Genomic DNA, 24,191 nt, shown 5'->3' with positions numbered 1-24,191 from the left:
GCTATTTGTGTATTTTACTCTAATAATTACTCAAAAAATGATTTTACTATTGTTAAAGAGAAAATGTAGCGATTAAGAAAAGTAATTGGAGCCCATAGAGAATTGAGCAAATAGAGAATTGAGCGTATCCAGCTAGTAAGATTCTTTGTGTTGGAATCTTCGATACGGGTTCGAGTTCTCGACTCGGTATAGGTTTTTGTATTTTTCTGGATTTATTTTAGAATTTAACTAGCGCTATTCTTCGGCGGTAAGCGATCTGACCAATAATCGCGAGATGTCTGTAGTGACTTTGTAAATCTCAAAATTTGATAGGTCAATCTTTCAAAGATATCGTAGAGGTAGAGCTGTATGTACATATTTATAGAGGTAAGTGTGCGTGTATATAACTGTTACATGTCTATTTTATTTAAGAAAAACAAATGCACATAGCTCTCTGTCATGCTTGTGACCTGTAAGGGTATAAATTGTTAGCACATCCACGAGCCGCCGTCTCATCAATCATTAAAAACGGACCTTGAATCTGTAGGATGGTCGATGTTTGTCCGCGTCGTGTCGAGCCTCGACCTGCCCCGGGACCGTCTCAAGCGCGGCGCGCTTGCTTGCGCCAGGTAGATCACGGCGACTGCTCGGGCAGGGCAGGGCAGCTCGGCCGTGGCATCCACGCGGCAAACTCAGGCCCAATCGAAATAGCAGACAAGGATTTCATTAGCTTATTGTTCTGCTTCAAGGTCGCATACAGCTCCAGGTCATGAAAAATTCTTTTTTTTTTTGCCGCTGAATCCGACAGACCGTGGCCAGTCAATAGGTGTCCCGGACTCTCGGTGGCGCTAGGCGCTAGATCGTGTAACAATAACGCACTCTGCACAGGCAAGTCACCGCATCTAGCTCACCTAAGAAACCGTCGTCGTCTACCTTCTTCTTCATCTTCTTCTACCATGAGCTTTGCTACACCTAACAGCCTAATGCCTCCAGGCTCCAGCTTCGGCCGGGACGCGCCGGCAGTTCAGTTCAGAGCAGCTCAGCTCACTTGTTGCTGGTTGCCGTAGAACGGGTAGGCGCCGTAAGCCGGAGCGGCGTACATGCCAGGGTCAGGGAACGGCGCCGCAGGGTAGCCGTAGCCGTTGTAGAACGGGGACGCCGCGTAGTACATCCCGTTGTTCCACTGGTTGCCGTTGTCGCCCCTAAACTGTGAACAGGAGACGTGTCAAGGTCATTGCCTTCGTTATCCTGCAAGAGTTGTATAGACTGGTTGCTGGAACTGTCACTCAAGGGCTAGTTTTAGTACCTGCTTGTTTGCTGGGTTGCGGCCCCATGAAAGGCGCACGGTCTGCTTGCCAATGGTGCTTCCATTTAGTCCTTGCAATGCATCCTCTGCATTCTTTCTGGGACAGTAATAACAGCAGCATTTTATTAGATATTTCTTCAGGGAGAATTGATCGGATCTCATAACAAACAGGGGCAATTAGGATGATGCAAAACAGGTGTATCTTGGGAATTGAATGTGAAATTTATGGGCTCATACCTCTGAGCAAATTGCACGAAGCCGCATTGTTTACCGACTGGAATCTTTACGGAAGATATTTCGCCATACTGGGAGAAGGTCTGCCTAAGGTCCTCTTCACTAACATTTGGGTCGAGCCCGCCGACAAATACCTATTTGTTTTCAAACAACTGTAATGAAGAGAGAGAGAGAGAGAGAGAGAGAGAGAGAGAGAAATTGACTACATGAGTTTCAGGGAATGAATCTGTACTCACAGTTGTGTTTGTCAAGTCTCCTCCATCTGATCGAGCAGATGAACCATTTGATCCAGAAGTACCTAAACCGATACGTTTTTTAGAAAAAAATAGAAATAAAGTGCCACCATTATGGCATTATCCAAAGAGTGTATATGGTTCTCAAAGCAAACTTTATTCATATCAACTATAGCAATTCACAAGCTAAGGTTTCATTCAACCATCATTCTTAGGTCTAAGTAAATCATTGATCTCATAAGCTATATCAACTTGTCTCAATATTTTCCAAAGCATTCCCTTTCCCTACCTTCTTCTAATATAAAAAGTGCTAAATATGAATCCTTCCTACATGAGATTAAAATCAAGTGTCTGTTGAATTAATCAACAAATATCCTCCATTTCTATTAGAATTTACAAAACTAAGCTACCAGAACAAGATCATATCATTCCCAGAACAGAACAGAAGAACAAAACAGCCATGAAAAGAAAGAATAAAGAATTATACTAAATACCCAATTTAGTCAGATAATGTTTATTTTATTTTTGAGTGGCAAGTGATGTATTAAAGTATCGGGAAGGACTGTATACATAATAAGAACGAAAACAGAGAGGTACTTCGTGATCTGCTGAAACTGAAAAGGCTAGTCAATTTGATCAAACAAGATGAAAACAGTCGGAGTATAAGAGAAGTTTATAAATAAAGGCAAAAGGGATGCTAAAGGGCAGACTGATGTGGAAAGGTAGTTTCATTAAATTATCCGTGAATGCTTAAGTCAGCAGAACCTTGCTACATAAAGTAATTCAATATCCAAATTAAGTTACCATAGATATGATCCCCATTCCCCACTCTCCCGATAGAACCTCAACATGTAAAAACATTCAACTTAAGTCATATGAAAAGTGATAAGAGGATCTCAATACTCTCCAAACGACCATTGAAACAACAGAAAGTAAATCATCTATGCTCTATGTAGTTTTAACTCCCAACAGATTATACAGGAAAAACAAAGAAACAGTAACAGGCATAAACTCAGAAACTAAAGAGACAGAAGGTTTGTGAAAGAACTTCAGTGACAAGAAATAGATACGGAAGTTAGTAGATACAATAACTGGAAAACTTGTAACTGAACCTGATGATTTTCTGGGAGTTGCAGGGCCAATTCTCATGGGCCTAGAAGAGCAATACACGCCATTCATCTCAGTCATGGCGTGTGTCTTCTCACTGTCATCTCCAAATCTCACGAAACCATAGCCCTTGGATCTGCCAGTGTTAGCATCAATAACAACTTTGGCACCTTTGACAGAGGAGTACCTGCTGGAGAAAGTCTCCAGAAGAGTGGCATCATTGACATCAGAAGCAAGATCGCCTACGAATATGGAATGATCTGAAGCAACATCCGAGCGCCTATCTCCCATGCTAAACGATGCCCAATTTAACCTAAAAGGTTGGTCAGTATTTGGCATTATATGACCAGAAAAACCTTCAAGAACTTTTTCAGCTGCAGCATGGCTGTAGAACTCAACAAATCCATATCCTTCAGACTGTCCAGTTTGCTTATTGCGAATAACTTTAATGGCCACAACCTACAACGTATTGAAAGGTATTAGTGCAAGTTTGGACTTTGGACATTCAAATAAATAGAAAAGGATGTTGAATTTTCTTCAGAAGAAACGCTTCAGTCTACCCAAGAATTAAGTCTTAGTCAGCAGCTAAGCAAACAAGTACAGGATAAACATGTTCATTTACACCTAAGGTTGCCATGTTTCACCAAACTCTTCTCCAGGATTCCGATGTTTCTTCATACTTCCATTTAATACGAAGGCAAGACTGAGGTAATATGTCACCATTATTTGTTTTCTTTTTCATTCAGTCTGCTAAATGCAAGAGTTCAGTGAAGCCGTGGCATTGGTTCTGTGGCTGTCATCATTGTTCAGTCCAAATAAATAAAGCATGTTTTATCATAAACCAACACGTTATAATCATCAAAAGCCACTAAGAAAATAACCCTTAATTAATGTTGAAAACACAAAAAAAACTAAAAATAAAACCACCAATCCAGACTGCAATAGATGTACAGCAATGGTACATCACGGCCACCAATGACCAACCTGTACATCAAGCCGAATATTTTCGCAGAGCAGTACAGGAAGGCAGCGCCACCTCCGCCGCCAATCTAAACGAGCTGAGGTCTGAGGCCACTGCCAAGTTTTCAGTTCCAGCTCGCAGATCCATGCCTGCCGTTTGCCCAGCGGTTGCTCAGCCGTTTCCTTTTTCAGCACAGTGACGGACTGACCCAATCATATGTACCCACATCTGCCGCTGCAACTACCTATGCCTGTGTGTCTTAAGATCCCTCTCTCTCCTACCTCGCGCAGCCCAAGAAACGAAGCACATTTTGGAAACGAACGAACGCATCAAGATGCCATTTTTAGCTCCCTGAGGCGCAGCCGAACACACAGGCTTGTCACATCAAGAAAAGAAAGAATCATGGCGAGTGGAAAACGAAACTTTAGTTTTTTTGGGTTTTTGTGGAGCTGGCTCGGGGACAGCATGGCCGTGGTCAAGATCTGGGCTTGTGAGAGCGCGTGCGCGCGCGCGCATCCGTGCTCACCTCGCCGGTGTAGCCGAAGCAGCTGTGGAGGTAGTTCTCGTCCATCCAGTAATGGAGGTCGCCGACCCAGATGGTCTTGTTCTCCTCCTGCCCGGCCTGATGCGGCGCGGGGGAGCCCATGGCGACGGCCGCCACGGGCGCCGCCCGCGGCGGCGGCGGCGGCGCGACGGCGTGGAACGGGACGAAGTGCGCGGGCGCGAACTGGGGCGGCGCCGGCGCCATCTGGTGCGGCGGCGGCATCACCATGGCCGCGGCCCCTGGCGGCGGCGCGAACGGCATGGCCACCCAATGGGGCGGCACCACGGCCGCCGGCGGCGGATGCGGCGCCCCCACCACCACCGGCTGCGGCTGCTGCTGAGGCTTCTGCACGTCGCCCCCGCCATTCACCGCCGCCGCCTGCATGGTCCCTCACTACAGCCGCGCACCGGAGAGGGAGAGATAGAGAGAGAAGGGGGAGGGGTGTGGTTCTGCCGGGAGAAGAGAGAGAAAATTTGGAGGCGAGTGGAGGGAAGAAGAGGAGGAGCAGCAGGAGCAGCTCGCGGGAGGGGTTGGGGAGAAGCTGGGCTAAATAAAGCAGGCGGCGGCGGAGGATATGGGGGAGCGGCAGCCGTCCGATGGGGCGCGTGGACGGCTCGCCAGCCGTCGATCCTGGATTTTGACCGGATCCACGCCGATGTCGGCCTGACCCGGCCCCTGCGGCCTACACGTAGAGTCGTTTCTGACTTTCGATTAGGGTGCGGATGGGCATGGAGCCAGGGGAGCGGCCGAGATGATAACGATAAAAACAAGGGCACATATTTTTTTTTATTTTCATATATATTCGAGTGAGAAAACATGCAGAGTAGAGTGAAAAGAAAAGGCTTGATTCTGGCTAGGGAAATGAAGTTTCTGTTGCAGATGACGAGCATGCAAGGTATGCAGTATCTATTATTAGATCATATGCATGTCGGATTGTCAGTCAACCTGCACCATTAAAAAGAAAAGAGTTTCCAGGGTTTAAAAAGAATTCATATATAGTTTTCATTCTTTTTTATGTCTAGATGGGCACCGTAATTAGGTTATATGCTGAACAAGCTATGTTGGCAATTTTTTAGCCTAAAACCACAAATTTTAGAGCATCGGGGTTCGAGTTGATCTCTCTCCGTCTCTCTTTGCACTGAAAACACTGAAGAGACATCTCGCAAAAGAAAAAAAAAACACTGAAGAGACAAAATTGGACAAAAGTCCTGAAGCACTTACTGGACCTGATCAATCCACTGCACATTATCTGAACATTTGTAGGAATCAACTAAACATGGTAACGCATGGATATGCATCAGAGCCACACGCACTACTGCCGGAGGAAACAATTAACCGGCTGAGAGGCTGCAAGTTGCACCCACAGATTCAGCCTCTAGCACTTGTCCACTCTGCCCCCGCCCGGCCAGCGCCACGGACAAGAACCCCATCATCACCATCATCGCCTATAGAAAACGGGCACAGATCGATCACACCCGGCGCCCGAGGATGCCACCACATGTCAGGGCGTTCCGCGACCCTGGCAGCAGCCTGGGCGTAGCGTATGGCGCCGCGAGTAAGCGGCCAAAGCTGCTCGGCTGGGCAGGCAGGCGGCGCAGTCCCCTCGCGCTGGCGTCAGGTCGCCTGCCCGGCCGCCTGACCGGGCCGCCGTCCTCCCTCCCTCCTTGCTGAGCGAGCAGCAGAATCTGAGAATCTCATTGTAGTTGGCGCCCAGCACCAGCAGCAGGCGGGCGAGCGAGCGAGCAAACAAACACGACGCATGTGGGGTGTGTGAGCGAATGGCAGCGCGGCTTTGCAAGTTGCAATGTGGCCGTGTTTTCCGGCCTGTCGCTCCGGCTTCAAATGATTTAGGGTGGGAGGGCAGCAACGGCAAGCATGGGGCAGTGATGAGTGAGTGGCAAGGGTGGTGGTGTCTGAGCTCTGAGTAGGAAGGATTGATTCTTCAGTGTAAATGGTAATGCAGTGTTAGAGCCTCTCAGGGCAGCCACAGGAACGAGGGAGCTGAGTTTTTTCTTCTTCTTTTTTAATCTGTTTTTGGTCAGGCTGCACGGATGCTGTCCCTACCTGTGTCTCAGCCTCTGAGGTTTCCATCGATCAGAAAAGGACGGGGCGCCATGCAGCGGGCCTAGTGCAGTGGGCCTGATACTGTAATTACGTGTGTGGGCCAAAACTGAAGCCCAAGCTATGTTAAATGCCTTCATTGTGTGGCCACAACGTCAACGCCCTTACTTCCTTCTCCATCGCTCTGTTTCTTTTTATTTCTCATGTACCAGTAGACAGCAGACCGCCAGACCGTGCCAGTACTTCAGAAAGATTTTACTTGGAGGTACATCAGCATGCTAGGACGTGCCTGTCCAGGCCACGGAAGCATTCAGGGGATGTTTGATCCAGAGACTAAACTATAGGTCGGATCACATTAGATACTTGATACGAATTAAACATGAGCTACCTAAAGCATATGCTAATTCACGAGATAAATCTATTAAACCTAATTAATTTATTATTAGCACATATTTATTGTAACATAGCATGGTCAATTTATGGACTAATTAGGTTTAATGAATTTGTCTCGCAAATTAATCTTTATTTATATAATTAGTTTTGTAACTAGACTATATTTAATACTTCTAATTAATATCAAATATCCGATATTTTGGGATTAAAATGTAATATGAGAAAACGAAACAGGCCCTTAGCTCCTACTAGCAGTGCCCCGTGCGCTGCAACAGAACAGGGGTAGCTCCAGGCCTGCAGCTGCAAGCGAACAGCACATTTACAGGGCCAGCACCGTAGCCCATACTCGCATAGTGGCGCACTCTATCGGTCCAATTAGGAAGTGCAGGACGGTACACATTCAGTGGTCTACCACGACAGGCCTTGGAAGTGTCCATCGCCATCCGGTTCATATTATACGAAAAGAGAAGGGGGAAAGAGAGAGGTTGCTAGACTAGATTTGCCGCCGTGTCGTCCTTGGTGCTCTCAGCCCGTGCGCAAAAGATTCTTCTGTTCCTCCTCTGCTTTGTTGGCTGGCTCCTGGGGCCGTGGAACTTCCTCCGCCCTTCCTTTCCCGTGCTCCTTTTCCAAACTGCTAGAAAAACACAGGTTTGTTTTTGGCGTGCCCAAAGTTTTTGACTCGTGTACTAGTCATACATTACGCACATTCGGAACTACGCACATTCGGAACTGAAAAGTATAGTTTGCCGTTCGGGCCGCCCGGCCCGGCACGGCATGGGCCTGACTAGGCCCAGCATGATTAGGCCCGGCCTGATTGGCCCGATTAATTATTCGTGCCGGACCGAGCGGGGCCACGTGCTGATGCGATGCCTTGGTCCAGGCACAGTACGAATGTCTGTTTTCCGTGCCGGGCCGGCCTGATATCCCATACGGGCTATGCGTGCCGGGTCGGCTCATGAGCCCATGTAGCTATTAACCTCTTCTTTAATCTCAAAATTTCAAATTTGACAAAAAAATTTATTGAAATCTTAATACATTATCAAATCTAAACACTTTCATTCACACATACACATTCAAACATACATATACACATAGACTCCCGGGCTCACGGGCCTTAGCAGACCTTCCATGCTCGAGCCGGCCCACATGCTTGGTCGGACCGAGGCTTAATCGTGTCGGGCCAGGCTGGCCTATGTGTTAACTTCGTGCTGGGCCGTGCTCATGCTAGGCCATGTCCGTGCCAGGCTAAAAAGTCGGGTCATGGGCCAGCCCAGGGATTTCGGACCGGATGGAAAACTATACTGAAAAGCAAGGGTTTTTCAGCGAACTTTGGAGTTTAAAATAGTCTAACAGTGCTACTTAGGAGAAATTCAAATACCCTGCACATCTCTGAGCCGTCGCTTTTTTCTTCCAATGCAATATATATTTTTTTTTTGAAGTAAGCCAATGCAAGATCTCCTTGGAGGCTTTGGCACCGGCGTGTCAGGCTGTACTGCACGATGGCCGGCTGCCTCTGCTTCCGCCTGCATTTTTATAGGCCCAATTGGTCCAGGGAGGCAATGGATCGACGGTCCAGAGAGGGGCGGCCGCCGCCGGCCGGCCGGTGGAGAGATTTTCCTTTTCTCGTACGGCTTGACCGAGCATGATGCAATCCTGGCCGGTGAACGCTGCGACGGCCGATGGCACGCAGGAGGGTCAAAGATGGCCACGACAAGTCGACAAGCTAGATTCCCAGTTCGCCCAACTTTTGGAATATTCACGTCAGTACCTCGGAGAAAAACAAGTGGAGAGGATCTCTGATCTAACGCAGGCAGTACGCTGCTTTTTCGATCTACTACAGGAGAAAGATCCAAGCTATCAGTTCAGAGATATTTATCCCAAGATTCCCCGTTGCACCGAGCTTACTTGTTTAACTCTGTACTATTCTGTATACTCGTTGTTGCTCGTACGGTGACAGAATCATGCATGCATGGTTTCTTTCGTGGACAGGGACAGGGGTTCATTCGTGCATGCAAATAGACTATAATGCCCGTGAGCACGGAGAAGAACACAGTATATAAAGAGTAAATTGCATCCATCGTACAATAATTTATATCACTCTAATCCATCAAATTGTAAAACGTGCATCCATCACACGGCCATAAGCACTATCTCATGTACATACAGTAATAACAAGGAAAAAACAAAGAAACTTGCATGTGTTTTGTGTAGAAGAAGATCGTCCATGAGATTATGAGAAGCTTTTCTCCGTCGACTTCCAATGCAAGCAATCGAACGAAGAAACGGCTGTTGATATCTTGATGACAATCCGTTCAACTAACGGGTGTTCCCTGCAATCTTGTTGCCGATCCCTGGGCTGTGCCCAGGCGGCGTGGGCCGGCTGTCGATGGTCGCCATCTTGGTCGTCGTCACCGCGAGGCCTGCGCGGCCTTGCACCGAGGGACGGCAACCACCCGCGCATGCTTCCCCGGTCGTGCGGGTTTCCTCGATCACCATCAGCCTCCTGGCTTCGCCGCCGGACATGATGATCATTATGATCAGAATGGACGCCCACGACACCTTGAGACCGGCCATCTAAGCACGCGAGGATGTGCGAGGTGTGCGTGCGAGAGGAAGGATGCCACTACTGTACTCTTCGTGAGCTTCTTAGCTTGGGATTTGAGTTTGATTTGAGCCGCGATCTCCGACACAATTTATAGGGAGAGAGTGACCTAGTATGCACCACTGTGGCGCCAAAAGAAATTGTCTGAACGTGCCAGTGGAGAGCAGCTTCTCCACGGAAAAGGAATTACTAAATCCATTAATTTTTGTTTGAAATGCTTCTACAGGAGTCAAAACTCAAAACCACAGGAATATTGATTCTTTCACTTTTTTTTTGGGACTCCAGTGATCAATACCGGGTCTATTGTCAGATTTACTTTGAAGTACTAGTAGTCTAGCACATAGGTTCAGGGGAAATATTAAGGGAACGTCTATTCATCATATACATACTAATGTTGTCATTATCTGCTATAATTTTTTTAAAATTCATCAAATTGGTGATCAAAATCTTTGCAACGCTTTACCTTGCAAGTTTAAGTGAATCTTGCCACATTTTTGAGTCATTGACCAACGAGACCGAGTTTTCCAAAATAGAATCTTGCCACACGGGTCACTAAAACTGAACAAATGCATAATAAGCTACTCAGACTTGCATAACCTTATGCGTGGATAACATGTTGTGACTGGAAACCAAACGAACCTATTAAATTTACTGAGTTCTTCCTTTTCTCACGAAAGATTTGTTCTGTTCCTACGTTTGGTTAGTTGGCCCCTGAGTTGGTGGAACTTTGTTTTTGGCTCTCTAGTAGCGGCTACCTGCCCTTCTATTTTCCGAACTGATAGAGAGCTCAATTTTCGTTTGTTCCTTGCCGTGCAGAAGTTTTGACCGGTGTACAAGTAAGCGTTTTGAACTTTAGAGTTGAAAAACATTTAAAACTGCTACTTATGGAGAAACTCAAGTACCTAGACATCGCTCAGCCGTCGCTTTTTTATTTTCCAAGACAAGATCTTATTGGAGGGTTGGGCACTGCATTTTAGCTGTACCACACGATGGCCTGCCTGCCTCGAGTTCATTTTATACGCTCAAGTGCGCCACAAACGCATGAGATCGATGGTTCAGGGGAAGAGCTGCAGCCCAGTGGAGCGGTCCAACTTTGTTTTCGTCAGGCTATTTTTTTTGGTTTACCGTGCATGGATGCAGGCAAACAACCCTGGCCAGTAAAGGTCGCCACAGAGCACTAAGGTTAAAGACGGCCCTGGCAATCTAGCTGCCGGCCAATGCTCTCAACTTTATTAGGATATTCTTGGCATTGACATTACATCTGTGAGTACATGCCATGTTTCCAAGTGGGAGTATCTCTCGTACGTGTGCTTTTTAACTGAGATACCAAAGTGTACAGGGATATTAGTTTGGAGATATATATATTATCCTGGGATTCTTCATGCACCAAGCTATGTTCAAAACTTGTGCAAGAAAAAAGGCAGTTGATTGGTTATTGTAATCGTTGTTGCACTGAGAGAACCATGCATGGTACTACCTCCGGTCAATAATTAGTACGTGACCTTTCAGACCATGAAAACAAAAACTAGTGTTTTTAGCTCATTTTATTTGTCTAAAACACCATGCGTATACTATTGACTCAAGGGAGTAGCTTTCCCTGGAGGACAGGGACGACAAAGCAGCAGCCATATTGCACGTACGTACACTAATCATATCAAAGCACCCACCGTTCTTAAATGTTTAGAACTAGCTAATTAATTTTAATGAACTAGCTACCTTGTCCTAAACGCCACACGTTTAAGAACGAGTTAGTATCTAAGTATGAGTTGAGTGCTTGCTAGTCTAGATCATTGCGTTTTCTTTGCTCTCCAAAGCCCAGGACGACGAAAAATAATCAAGAGGATGTGCACTTGAGTTTTGAGTACATCAGTGCACGTTGTTGTCAGTTGCATGCCATGTATGGCCGCCAATACTCCAGGTCGCCCGCGTGGACCGGAGACGAAGTGTCGCTGAAGGGTCCGGCCTAAAATTAATTATTGGCCCATGTACAACCAGACTACTAGCACAGCGCCGTGCAGAGCTGACATGTGCTCCGGGTTCCGTGCAAATGATGATTGGATGAAAAAATATCCATATCTACCAAACTGATTATCTAAATCAAATTCCGATTTCACCATTGGATTACTTATGATGAGAACTTTCAAAAAAGATCACACTTAAGAATATTTAAATAATTTTTTTAGAGATGTAGAACAATTTTATTCTAAAGATTCGCAAAACATTTGTTCTATCTTAATAAAGAAAATGTTCTAGCTATCAAATCTCCAAATACATTAAAATATTATTTTATTTCACAGATTTCATCTTCAATAGTGCAATTAAAATATAGTTTAGTCACTCAACTTAGGATCATTTTTGTTTTTAATCTAACCTTGCACGTACTTCCGGACATATGGGTCAGGCCCACCGGACCGTCTCCCAGCAAGGCCAGCAGCTGCCGCCTTCTGCGATGCGCTTGCACGCAGTAGCGCGCGTGGCTGCTATCAGCCCCCTGTATGGCCAGCTACTTCAACCTACATCTACGATGCCCCTCGACCTTTATTCGGTCGAAAGCGACCGATAGTTCTATACATGAACTACCCGTAGAGGAACGTATATATTTTTATAAAAAAAACGCAGAGGCCGTACAAAACCTGACCAACTTTATTCGAAGGAATAGGAAACATGCATCCATCACGCGTCCACTACTTGAAGTATACAAGCATACAGATCGAACAGGGGAAAATGTACATCCACGACAAGGGCTTAACAATTTATCTGTCCAAGCAAAGCAAACGAAAGAAGAAACTTTGGGGATTTTTGGTGTTTCATCAATGACCCCGCCGTTCAACGGGTGTTCCCTGCGATCTTGTTGCCGATCCCGGGGCTGTGGCCGGGCGCGGTGGGCCGGCCGTCGGTGGTCGCCATCTTGGTCGTCGTCGTCGTCGCCGCCGCGAGGCCTGCCCGGCCTTGCGCTGCCGGGAGACGATGGCAACCTCCCACGCCGCATGCTTCTTCCTCGGCCGCGCGGGTTTCCGCCAGTAGCCTCCTCGCCTCGGCGCCGCTGGACACGATCAGGATGATCAGAATGCAAGCGCATGACGCCCTGAGGCCGGCCATCTAAGCACGCGAGTGTGGGTGGGAGCGCCGCAGCCCGCAGTGGTTGGTAGCTGTGTGCTCTGGCGCTAGCGGTGGCGCTAGCACTGGTGATCTTCTTGAGCTTCTCAGCTTGGGTTTGAGTCTAATTCCGACGGCGATCTCTGCGACAATTTATAGTGAGATAAAGTGCACTGGTTCGTGCCAATGTGGCACCAAAAGAAATGGTTGTATATACGAGGGGCAGAGCCTGAAATTAAAGAAATCTAGCTGCATGAAAAACAATGGAAAGCAAGTGTCTTCAAGGGTCTCAAGTTCTCATTTCTCAACCCATGGAAGTCCCACTCAGCGCCTTGCCCGTGACACCATGCATATTGCGTGTCATTTTCGCCGGATTCAGAGGTTAGTTTCACATGGTAAAAATCCCACGGTCAAATACTCTGTTCATGCGCACACCGCAAGCTCGAGTTATTCTGAAAAGAGAAAAAAAAAAAAGCTTCTCAAACATGCTGTCGTCTGTCATACTGATGTGAAAGATACCACCATGCGCAAGGGAAAAGGTTACAACTTACAAGACATTAGTTACTAACATGTCGCCATCAAAAGATTTCACAAAAAGGGTTGGCACCAATTGCATCTTAGCATCGCACAATCTGGGAATCTTCGCGGCTGACCAAACAGAGGAGGCGACCATGGCATCTGTGTCCCGGCCTGGATCCTGCTCCGTCGATCACACAGCCATCTTTTGACCGGCCGCGCACATTAGCCGGCGGCCCGGCTCCCTCGACCTAGGAGCTCACTTTTTCATCATTCACAACCTTCCAGCCTATGACCTGCGCTCCCAGGGGAAATTAACATAGATCACAACATGGCCGGCGACGGCGTTTGTAAAGTCACAAGCTCAGGATCCAACCAACGGTTTAGGTCACCCAACCGGCGCAGGCCACTAACATGCTCCCAAAAAATGTCCAGGCCTGTCCTGTCGAGCGGCATTCTATATTGCTGGAAATACTTGTCAAAATGCGCTTTTCCAGAACGATGGTCGATCGGATGCAATCCTGGGGTCACCAAGGGGTGACCAAATGCTGCCATGGCCGGCTGTCTGGAGCTCTGAGTTTGTACTTAATTGCAGTATAATTTGCTGCCATCCAAAGAAAGGGAGCACCACTCTGATTCCAAATGCCGACTGTCTCTGCCCACTCATCTGAGAAGCTATAATAACAAAGGACTAGAGATGTGTTTATGGCAGATTTGTATTTCTAAAGTTGCATGATTGACCTACGCTTCATAAGATTGCAAGATCTTTCGGTGCCCCGAGTTCGGTTGGTGATGGATACAAGATGTCCGTTTCTGCTAGTTCTAGGGGCTCATGAGTGTTTTGGAGAGCATCACATGGTTACCTTGTTTTTGGAAGGCTATGGACGGTTTGTATCCATATCAAAATGGAGGCTTCCAGCACCCTTGCAACTAGCTAGGTTGTCCTCCTTGGCTACTGCAACGGTAATGAAATCCAACTTGGAATAGCGTTTCTATACCATGATTACGGCGACCTGAGTGTTAACAGAAATTATATAATTAGCAAACATAAGAGGTGAAACTTCAATCAGAAGCAGAAGAAAAATACTCTCAGATGAACCTCTTACATTAACCATTCAGAAAGTATGCCATGTGCAGCTTTGATCCAATAAACCCCTTGCATACATTTGTCTAGTCTGTTTATGCTCCAAGTCCAATGGAATTGATGTCTTTCCGCCCAGGCCAACGGCACAAGCTATACAAGTACTAAAGGCGGAGCAACCTTTCTGAAAAAGCAGCTCATCTTGCTTATACAAAGCAAAGATAGGTTAAGAAAGCGAAGCAAAATCGTACCAGGTACTTGTTCCATGCAGCAGTGCTTGCTGGGTATCTATCTGCTCCAAATGTTTCAGTGGCATGGCCAATCTGGAATCTTTTCTTCACTTGTTGCCCGCTAGCTAACATAAAACCATTAATACTAACAAACCAGTGGTAGAAGTAATTAAATGATGATATTTATTCAAAAGCAATATTAGTGTGTTTACATTTTTTTTTTACATGCCAAGAAAGCAGGCAGATCCTAATAACATCAACGCGTAGTGTCGGTATGACCACCTGCACAATAGTGCATTGTGTTACAGCAGAACTTTGTATCAACAAACCATATCAACTAATTTCTAAATGAATGAAGTCATCAGGAGTTCTCGGAATATGGACACAAGGGACAGGACTTTCTTCATTTTGGCGATCTTGCCCAGCGAATTCGCCTTTCATCTGATAGTAGCTTCGCAAATCTGCAAATTCTAGAACTGCTAAGTACATTTGAATTGGTTGCTCCAATGACCAATGCAATTCATATTCTGGTAGGAGGTGCAGATGTACCTCTTTAGAGCTTCTTCATTGGTCATCTCTGTGCTATGATAAGCAGGCACCATATGACCAGTCTCCAAGTTTACCCGTGAGACAGGTTTCTTTAGTAGTGCATCTCCAATACTGGCAAGTTTCTCCATGTTTTCCATGGTTGCAACATCAACTGAGGACAATGTCCCTTGTAGAGTATCATCCTGTTATTTCGAAGCAGCACTCTTTGAGATAAAGCTAATTTATTACCTCTGCAAAACTAAATGTTTCTTGTGTACTCACCTGAATCCTCAGATAGTTTTGTTCAGAATGCAAAGCTTTGAAAACTGCAGAGATATGGATATCCACCATATCTGCACTTGCTTGTGTGAAAATATCTACCAAGGGAGTGGATCCGCTACCAAGCAACCAACCCAGCACACCCCATGATTTAGCCGTTTGTGCATTGTAGTTCGCTTCAAACTTAGCTGAGCCTGTGCCTAGTGAAATGACCAAAAACCGGCCATAATCCATAGGTTTTATTGGGAAGAAATCTGGGTTTTCCTTGAATATCTGCTTGGTTACTTCTCCGATGGCAACTAAAGCCTAAACAACAGAAAGATGCATCAGGTTTCCTTAAAAAGTTCAAACTTATTATAATTCTGAATCACATAATATGTTGATACTTGGCAAGTTTTAGACAGAAGAACTGTGAAACAATTTGCATCATGATTGAATTGCAAAATTTCTGACATTCACTAATGCATAATTACTGATAAATATCATACCGGATTATTGGCAGCAACTCCTCCATCAATAAGATGGAACTCCTTGGTGTTCCCGTGGTAGTCTTCTGTCTTAAAGTAGTGTGCAGGTAAATACGTTGGAGCAGCTGATGTGCTAATACAAATATCTGACAGTAGAGCATCCATTGTGTTGCACTTGTCATTCTTAACCTATGATATGAAAAAAGGATTCTCATTGTCACAAGCATGGAGGATAAATGGATGGCCCTGTTATTCATTCCTTCATCTCTACCCTTAACTTTATTCTAAAAACAGTTGGATTTTATTTTTGAGTACCGGACATTTCCTGCGGAGTTAAATTATTTGGTTCTGACTTATACAGTGTATCATAGCAAATGTACTATATTTACAGGTATGGAACACCGCGGGGGTGGGGGGCATACCTCATAGGATGAGAAAATAACTGGTTGCAGTCGTTTGATGTCGAAAGTTGGTATTACCACATCAGTTAAAGTCTCACGCAGCCTGGTGGTTCCTAACTTCTTTCTGACAACTTCATGAAGGTATTTACCATCATAAGAAGGTCCTGACAGTGATTGGAATATCCTCATTATCCTACCAAACAGACCCCTAAAGAAAGAGAGAGAAAATATTGACAAGGTTGATAAGAAAAGTTTATAATCCAACTAACAAAAACAATAAGGTATATATTCACCTCTTCTGTGGGAAAATCTTGGGAGCGTGGTTCATATAAAATGCTTGAATATCCTTGGCCGCAAAAAGCGGTCTATTCTTCTTGTTTGGTGCAGCCAGCATTGAGGTCACAAGACCCCCTGTGCTGGTTCCAGCAATGACATCGAAGTAATCTGCTAACCGGGCTTCCTCTCCATCAAGTTTCTTTATCAATTAAACAGAACAGTTTTATATGAGAAGCCATGAAGAGAATATTTAGCGTGTTTGAAAATTAGGAGGGCAGTACTAATTCTGACTGTAATGCAAATTGCGATAGGCTGTCAAGATTTACGCCGATATGAAAGGCATAATCTATTAAGGTTTATGTTAACAATGCTTCTCCAGAAATATCGACTGGAAGGGGGACATAGTTTGTGAATTGGTTCAATTCTAAATGTGTTGAACTTTAAACTAGCACGTGAAAAAAAATTCTAACTCTAAATGTGCAGCAGGGAGTTATAAACTATCATATCATATATCTCTGACCATGTTAGTGTTGCCTTGGCAATCTTACAATACATGAAACTACATTGAAAAGTTACAGCTTTACCTGCAATTCTGATTCAAGAAAGGCGAGAACAACAGCTGGAATGATTCCTCGAATCCCTCCACCATCGATGGAAAGAATTGTTACAAGGTTGCCATAAGTTGGTGGTTGGATTGATTTTTCTTCCTCCATGTTCTGAGTCTAAGTGTAGGCTTCACGCAATTGAACTCCACCAAGGACAATCAGGATGGCGAAGTATATGTGCACAGAACAAGTATTAATAGGCTTCAAGATGAGAAATTTCAAGATGTAGCCAGGCACAGGACCTGGCTAAATATAAAGAGAAAAGAGATGTTTCCAAGAAGGTATATACATTCAGGAGTTAGTCATTATGCGCAACTTAAACGTGGGACCGTATCCAGGATGACAACCTGTCAAATACTCCATCCATGAGAAGGTGCCTACATCTAACCTAAGTGCATGCGTACAAGTTAATTGTTTGAAATATTGTTAAGGGTGGTTTGATCATGTGTTTGAAAGAAACACAAATAGTCACCTAAGAACTATGCTAAGTAATTTTTTTAGTGCTTATAATATTAAAAATTACACAACATATATTGAATACAAGTTAAGTTGCTGAGACTGAACAAAGCTCTGTTTTGGATGTAAAAATGAATCTAATATATTAAATGCATTTTTCTTGTTAGAAAACACACAATGTGGAATTCTTAAAAAGGAAATTGTGGCTTTCTTTATTGTGATGACTGAGATGTTTGCATTTGTGAGAGACGTATCTCTTTGTAGGGAAGAAATCCCTTTCTCAGTTGCCCTTGAGCAAAGGGATCTACTAATGCCCTGAAGGCGCTGCTAGGAAAAGGAAACTGTAGCAACTCCGTGTTTGAAACCAAAAGAAAACAAGCCTTTGCGCTTTATTTCAAGTTTCCAACCTGATCTAGCTTGCGACAATTATGCCACCCTGTCAAAGGTGACCAAATTCATGCTGATTGACTAAGATACCAAGATCGCATGTTCCATGTTTGAAACCAAAAGAAAACAAGCCTTTGTGCTCCATTTCAAGTTTTCAGCCTGATCCAGCTTGCTGCTTGCGACAATTATGCAACACTGTCAAAGGTGACAAAATTCATGCTGATTGACTAAGATACCAAGATCGTCTGTATAGCTATTAAGTTATTTCAGGTTAAAATCAGGAAGAATCTGTGCTGCTGCAGAAATTGACTTTGAACATCATGCAGCTATCGGAAAACAACCAGAATAGCAGATTAAATTTGATTTATGCCAGCTTTTGTTATTAAATGTATAGCTGTTGCGTCATTGGTGAGGTATGCCCATTCCTTTTATACACAAATGACTATATACTATTCTCCGCATCAAATGAATTGACAAAAAAGGTCATCAATTTTTTTGCTTGGCTAATGAGGAACAAGCTGTAGACTTTCAGGTTTCCATAGGCTAAAAGTAATCAAATTCAATGTGGGTTATGTCAAGGAAGGTCACAGGCTACGAATATCATCTCATGGTTAAGGTTCAAGACTCTTTGGACAAGAAAGATAGAAAGAATAGATGGTTGATTTCTCAAAGGAAGCAAAGAACAAAATGATGAATTATAACTGTGCAAAGTAAATGTTGCAGATCCAGTACTTAGCATAAGAGCACCCTTTTGGCCCCAAAAAGTTACATGAGTTGATGAGTATGCAACATTCTGTGTCTAGTAGAAATACTCCAGTGCTAGGAAAATTCAAATAGATCTAATTTACTCCATTTCCTCAGTGGACAGCCTATTATCTAGTCTCACTCATTGTGATTTTTTATAAAGATTAAGTCATTAAGACTTAAAAATTAGTACAACAAATAGCCCAAACTTAGGTGAAACAATATTCATATGGGACAATGGAACTTGCTACATGGTTTGAGGACAAGAAAAAGGTAGGTACATGACATCAACACTGTGTATCATGAGAAACTATCATGTTAACAATAAGATGTTCGAATTGTAGTGAAGCAAGCAATGGTTTCAAAGGAAATTCATTCATATCTGATTGAACTTCATTTCATGTCTTTATAAGATATTGTATAAGATTTGCAAATAACTCACAAATGCAAGAAATTCGGTATAATAATTACTAGGTATGTGAATAGTGATTCTAGTTTGAAATCAATTTGCTGTCTAATTTGGATACTGGCACCACTGGAGTCAACTTCTCAAGCAGTTCTTTTTTGATAACATTGCTTCCCTCATGAGTCAATGAACACACCAAGATGATAAGATATATGCACCATGGTCAACCCTAACTCACTGTTGACACTGCAACAACAGACCAAGTTGCTATAGCATTTCTCTGTAAATTCTACCAACGCCATTCCATTCATGCATATCACAACTTCTTCATACGTAGCTTATTGCTTGCCCAAACAGCATGCTCTTCGGAAGATGAGAAGAAGTGTGTTTGGTCAATGAAAGCAAAAAAGACAAGTCAAGGAAGCACTGCTCAAAGCCCCATTGACGAGGAAATGGAAGTGAAAGATTGACCAAGACATCATGCATGCCTTGTACGGCAAACAAAACTGCACACCTGGGATAGCTGAAGGTAGATATCAATGTAAGGCATATCATCAAATAAGTTGGTCCAAGAGAAATTCACCATACACTGATCCGTTTACAACTGTTGGGTCATGATCCATCATAGGTGGCTGCTTCAGGACTATTGCAGGTGAGACTACAAGATGTTTCTCCCATTTGTGCGGGAAGATTGCACTACCATGAGAAACCTCACGTGTGCTAGGATTGCTCATGTCATGCAACAAGGTCACCGGGGGTGTACTGAAGAGAGTGTTAGCAATACTATGATTTGTAATAAATGTAAGTCAAGCATAGCAAATACAGATAGCATAAGTATAACAAATCAGAGACTTCTGGCGGTAAACATTAGCCTTAAGGTAAATTTAATATAGCTCAGTTAATTTTGGCTAGACCCTCATTTGTATTAAAATTTGAGAATATGATACCCACACCCCCCAAGCTTTCATAAACCTCGGCATATGTACATAAGAATAGGATCATAGACTAACTATAATTCAACACCAAGGTAAGGCACCCATATAGTCTGTATAGGCTGGACACATCTATGTGAAAACCATCAAACGAAGCATGTTCTTAAACAAAACACAGAACCAAAAATGTAATCGGATACAAATTCAAGAACAATTCACCATTGCCGTGTGAAGTAGTGGATAAACGAAGATGTCATCCATAGCTTAGAAACTCAGCAATGACACCAACTTGCGCCTCCGCCTCTGCGCTCGTTGGACACAAGAGATGGAAACCGTGCCCCTGGCCATCTGCCTCCCAGTCCTCCACCTCCCCGCACCAACCACTTCCCTTCAGCTTCTCACAATACAGCCTTCCTCTACCCCTCATCGGGTCGTTTCCCCCAACGCAAACAAGCACGCGCCGGCACCCCAAGCTAGCGAGGTTGGGCGCGCCCTCCGCCATCGGGTTGATCAACGGGTCGTCGTCACACCCGCTCGTGCCCGGGCACACCACCGGCCACAGCCGGACGAGCTCGCAGAGCAACGCCATGCCCATCTCGTCCGTCTCGGAGCTGTCGCCCCCCAGGAAGTAGGGGTGGATTAGCACCAGCGAGCTCAGCTTCACGCCGTGGCCCAGCTCCTCGGCGCCGGCGCGCATCGCGGCGTGGTGCGCGATGTTGGCGCCAGCGCTCTCGCCGCCGACGTGGACGCGCCCGAGGTCCGCGTGCGCGGTCAGCCAGGGCTCGGGCCCCTGGCCCGCGGCGTGCGCGGCCACCCACTGGAGCGCCGCCCACGCGTCCCCGTAGAGCGCGGGGACCGGGTGTTCCGGCGCGAGGCGGTAATCAACCGACACGACGATTGCGCCGGTCGCCGCGGCGAGCCGGTTGGCGTGGCCGTGCACCGCGGCGTCGAACGCGGAGCCGAGGCAGAACCCGCCGCCGTGGAAGAGCACCAGGACGGGGAGCTTGCCGCTGTAGCTTCCGGAGGAGGGGGCCGCCGGGAGGTAAATGCGCGCCGACACGCCGGCTTCCGGAAGGATGGGGACGTCCTTTGAGGCGACGCCGGTGGCGGCGTCGGTGGAGGGCGGGGCGAAGTCCACCGGTAGGAAGCGCTCGACGCGGCCGCTCTTGTACACGCGGATGAAGCCAGGGGCATCGAGGATGACCTCGTCACCGCCGCCGCCGCCGATGTCAGACATGGCGTTTGGGAGATCGGAAAGCTGTGTCGCAGAAGGGGTCGCCGAACTCGCAAACTGTAAGACTCTCTCCCCCTCTTTGGTTCTAGCAGTCTACCTACTTCGGGACTTGGATTTACTTGACCGTGCGGCGGCGACCCATCGGCGTCGCCCCCTTCCGCCGCCGCGCAGCCGTGGCCGGTGGCCCGTGACCGTGAGCACGTGACGGAGCTGACGTTTGGAACCATTCACATCGAACGTGGGCCACATGGGCCCTGCTCAATCGGGCCCAACCACCACTCCAGGCCGCTGATCTGTCAACGCCTCTCGCATTCAACCCACACACTGACACACCAACCGTTGGTGCGGTGCCTAGAGGTGAATGAAGACGTGCATCCTGCGGCAACCGCACTTCCATCTCCCTCGCCTAGGCCACACCCCGAGCCCCGACCCACCATGGCCGACTCCGGCGCCAGCGACGACGAGGTCCTCTTCGAGATGGCGCAGTTCATTCGCGTCTACAAGAGCGGCCGCGTGGAGCGCTACTTCGGCTCCGACCCCGTCCCGGCCTCCACGGACGCCGCCACGGGCGTCGCCTCCAAGGACCGCGCCATCTCCCCCGACGTCGCCGTCCGCCTCTACCTCCCGCCGGCAGCTAAAGAAACCGAAGACGACGGTGGGAGCAGGACGAAGCTCCCAATCCTCGTGTACTTCCACGGCGGCGGCTTCTGCCTCCATACCGCCTTCAATTTCGTCTTCCACGCGTACCTCACCTCCCTTGCCGCGCGGACCCGCGCCATCGTCGTCTCCGTCGAATACCGCCTGGCCCCAGAGCACCCGCTCCCCGCCGCCTACGACGACTCTTGGCAGGCGCTGCGCTGGGTGGCCTCCCACGCCGCCGGATCCGGCGGCGAGGAGCCCTGGCTCGCCGACCACGGCGACTTCTCCCGCCTGAGCGTCGGCGGCGAGAGCGCCGGCGCCAACGTCGCGCACCACATGGCGATGCGCGCCGGCACCGAGTCCCTCCCGCACGGCGCCCGAATCAGCAGCGCCGTCATCGTCCACCCTTACTTCCTGGGCGCCGGCAGGGTGGCGTCGGAGGAGACCGACCCCGCGATGGCGCAGAGCGTGGCGACCATGTGGTGCGTGGTGTGCCCGGGCACCACGGGCGTGGATGACCCCTGGGTCAACCCGCTGGCGGCCGGCGCGCCGGGGCTGCAGGGGCTCGCGTGCGCGCGCGTGCTCGTGTGCCTCGCGGAGAAGGACGTGGTCCGCGACCGCGGCCGCGCGTACGCCGAGGGGCTCGGGGCCAGCGGGTGGGCCGGGGAGGTGGAGGTGCTGGAGGTGGCCGGGCAGGGCCACTGCTTCCACCTCGTCGACTTCGCGTGCGCCGGCGCCGTCGCGCAGGATGACGCCATTGCCAGATTTGTTAACCTGTAAATCATCATGGGTCAGCAGTTGCATCCTCAATGATTCGCGGCGAATATGCCTGAAAACCTGCGGGCGAATTCGCTGTTGTTGTTTGCTCATACGGATTTTTTTTTCTTTCGAAACTTTGATTGTTGCTGATACATTCGCGGAGAATTTTCGGCCGCTTCTATTTCTGAACATTTGATGAACCAAACTTGATCAAGAACTTTTCTGTGTTCTGACCAAAACGAGGCACAAGATTGCAACAACACTCGTTCAGAACTCTACCACCACAACTAGAAGAACAAAAGGATCATATATTAGGAGCTAGGACTAAAAAATACTTGCTGGAACTAAATTGTTGTGATGTATACTTGATGAAATTAAAATTGAAAAACAGCACTTACGAGGACTCATTGACTCAAGGTTTTGTTTGGCCATTTTGTTTGAAAAAGCATCTCCTCGAAGATATTCATAATCCATAGCTTGAGCATTGATCTTTTGTCTAGGTCCCTCATCCTCCACCATTCTTGCAAATAAATCAAGGAAGAAACCTCTTAGTTGTCGAATAGTTGCATCATCATCTTTTTTTTATGAGAAGATGTAGCTACAATGCAGCCCCATAGAGTCGATGATCCATTTATTTCTCCCAACATTGATCAATTATCTCAATGATCTTCTCCAGCAACTTTTTCTTGGTTTGGATGACAAAGCTTAGCTTGATCTTTTCCTTTGCATGATTTATTAAAGCTTGAACCTCCGGCATTGTTGGCTTCTCATCTCCATCAACCACCCTAAGCACAATAAGCAGTGGTGGTGAAGCTCTAAGGCAATCTTCAACTTTACTCCAAAACTCTATAGAGAGCACAATGTCATGCACATCTAGACCAGCTTTGGTTTTTGCCAATTTCTTCTCTGTCCATTTTTCACTAGCACATAAACCCTTCAAAGCATCCTCGTGCTTGTACAAACTCTTCAAGGTAAGAAAGGCAGTTGCAAAACGAGTTGCTGCAGGTCTCACAAGATCAGCCCCGCATGTCTTCTCCCTCATGGCATGAAGGATCCTCCCATGCCTATAGATGAAAGTTGTCACACTTGAATGCCTTTAAGTTCCCAATGTCTTCCAGCATGAGATCCAAACAATGTGCGGCACATGGACTCTAATATATTATAGGAATCCTCTCCATTAGAAGTTTGCCCGCTGCCTTGAAGTTAGCACCATTACTGTTACAACTTGGATGACCTTGTCTTTTCCAATGTCCTCAATTCTTTTCTCTAGCAAATCAGCAAGCATGTTTGCATCATGTACTTCACTTGATGCATCAACACTCTCCAAGAAGTACGTCCTCCCCGGGCTGTTCACTAGGAAGTTAATCAAGTGGCGCCCCCTCCTATCAGACCAGCCATCCGACATGAGTGTGCAGCCATAATGTTTCCATGCCCGGTCATGCTCCCCCTTCATGTTATTTGTTGACTTCACAACCTCTTTAAGCAATGGCTCCCCAAGTTGATAAGGTGTTGGAGGCTTGTAACATGAACCAAGCTGTGCCATTGTCTCAACTACAACCTGAAATTGTCTTGCGACCGCTGCATTAAAAGGTACTCCACATTCATAGAAGAACAAGGCCCACTGCATATCCACCATACAGTTTAGCCTCCTTGCTTTCTGCTGTTGCATTCATTATGAGCTGATAAGATCCTGAAAGTCTCTCATCTACCATTTATTCTGGTATTTTCAAATCAT

General features: G+C 46.6%; 4 protein-coding genes across 10 annotated transcripts; 1 reads left to right on the top strand and 3 right to left on the bottom strand.

Annotated features, from left to right (window-relative positions):
• Positions 1-687: 687 nt before the first annotated feature.
• Positions 688-4,870, bottom strand: LOC112883289 (polyadenylate-binding protein RBP47-like). Its single transcript, XM_025948571.1, has 6 exons — positions 4,347-4,870; positions 2,865-3,318; positions 1,756-1,817; positions 1,523-1,653; positions 1,286-1,382; positions 688-1,186 (listed from the first exon to the last, which is right to left on the bottom strand). Exons 1-6 carry the CDS (start codon positions 4,746-4,748, stop codon positions 1,019-1,021), a joined length of 1,314 nt encoding a protein of 437 aa, XP_025804356.1. The 5' UTR covers positions 4,749-4,870; the 3' UTR covers positions 688-1,018.
• A 7,193-nt stretch (positions 4,871-12,063) lies between these two features.
• On the bottom strand, positions 12,064-19,684 carry LOC112882007 (patatin-like protein 2). 7 transcript variants are annotated; one of them, XR_003226570.1, is made up of 12 exons: positions 16,879-19,684; positions 16,312-16,493; positions 16,040-16,226; positions 15,639-15,806; positions 15,154-15,456; positions 14,893-15,074; positions 14,746-14,804; positions 14,556-14,625; positions 14,365-14,468; positions 14,139-14,297; positions 13,068-14,045; positions 12,064-12,968 (listed from the first exon to the last, which is right to left on the bottom strand). XR_003226570.1 is itself a non-coding variant. In XM_025946955.1 (8 exons), exons 1-7 carry the CDS (start codon positions 17,005-17,007, stop codon positions 14,747-14,749), a joined length of 1,209 nt encoding a protein of 402 aa, XP_025802740.1. In that variant the 5' UTR covers positions 17,008-19,684; the 3' UTR covers positions 14,510-14,625; position 14,746. The 7 variants fall into 7 exon arrangements, 2 of the variants coding, with proteins under 2 accessions (XP_025802740.1, XP_025802739.1); XR_003226571.1 differs by having other exon boundaries at positions 14,365-14,464; XR_003226567.1 differs by having other exon boundaries at positions 12,067-12,968; positions 14,556-14,804.
• A 223-nt stretch (positions 19,685-19,907) lies between these two features.
• On the bottom strand, positions 19,908-21,282 carry LOC112882010 (2-hydroxyisoflavanone dehydratase-like). The gene has a single exon (XM_025946958.1). The coding sequence runs from the start codon at positions 21,059-21,061 to the stop codon at positions 20,078-20,080; it is 984 nt and encodes a 327-aa protein (XP_025802743.1). The 5' UTR covers positions 21,062-21,282; the 3' UTR covers positions 19,908-20,077.
• On the top strand, positions 21,206-22,716 carry LOC112882011 (2-hydroxyisoflavanone dehydratase-like). The gene has a single exon (XM_025946960.1). The coding sequence runs from the start codon at positions 21,494-21,496 to the stop codon at positions 22,475-22,477; it is 984 nt and encodes a 327-aa protein (XP_025802745.1). The 5' UTR covers positions 21,206-21,493; the 3' UTR covers positions 22,478-22,716.
• Positions 22,717-24,191: the final 1,475 nt, after the last annotated feature.

Source organism: Panicum hallii, chromosome 2 (genome assembly GCF_002211085.1).
Source record: "Panicum hallii strain FIL2 chromosome 2, PHallii_v3.1, whole genome shotgun sequence".
Taxonomy (NCBI): domain Eukaryota; kingdom Viridiplantae; phylum Streptophyta; class Magnoliopsida; order Poales; family Poaceae; genus Panicum; species Panicum hallii.
Note: the sequence above shows the minus strand (reverse complement) of the source record. Positions and strands in the feature narration are given on the sequence as shown.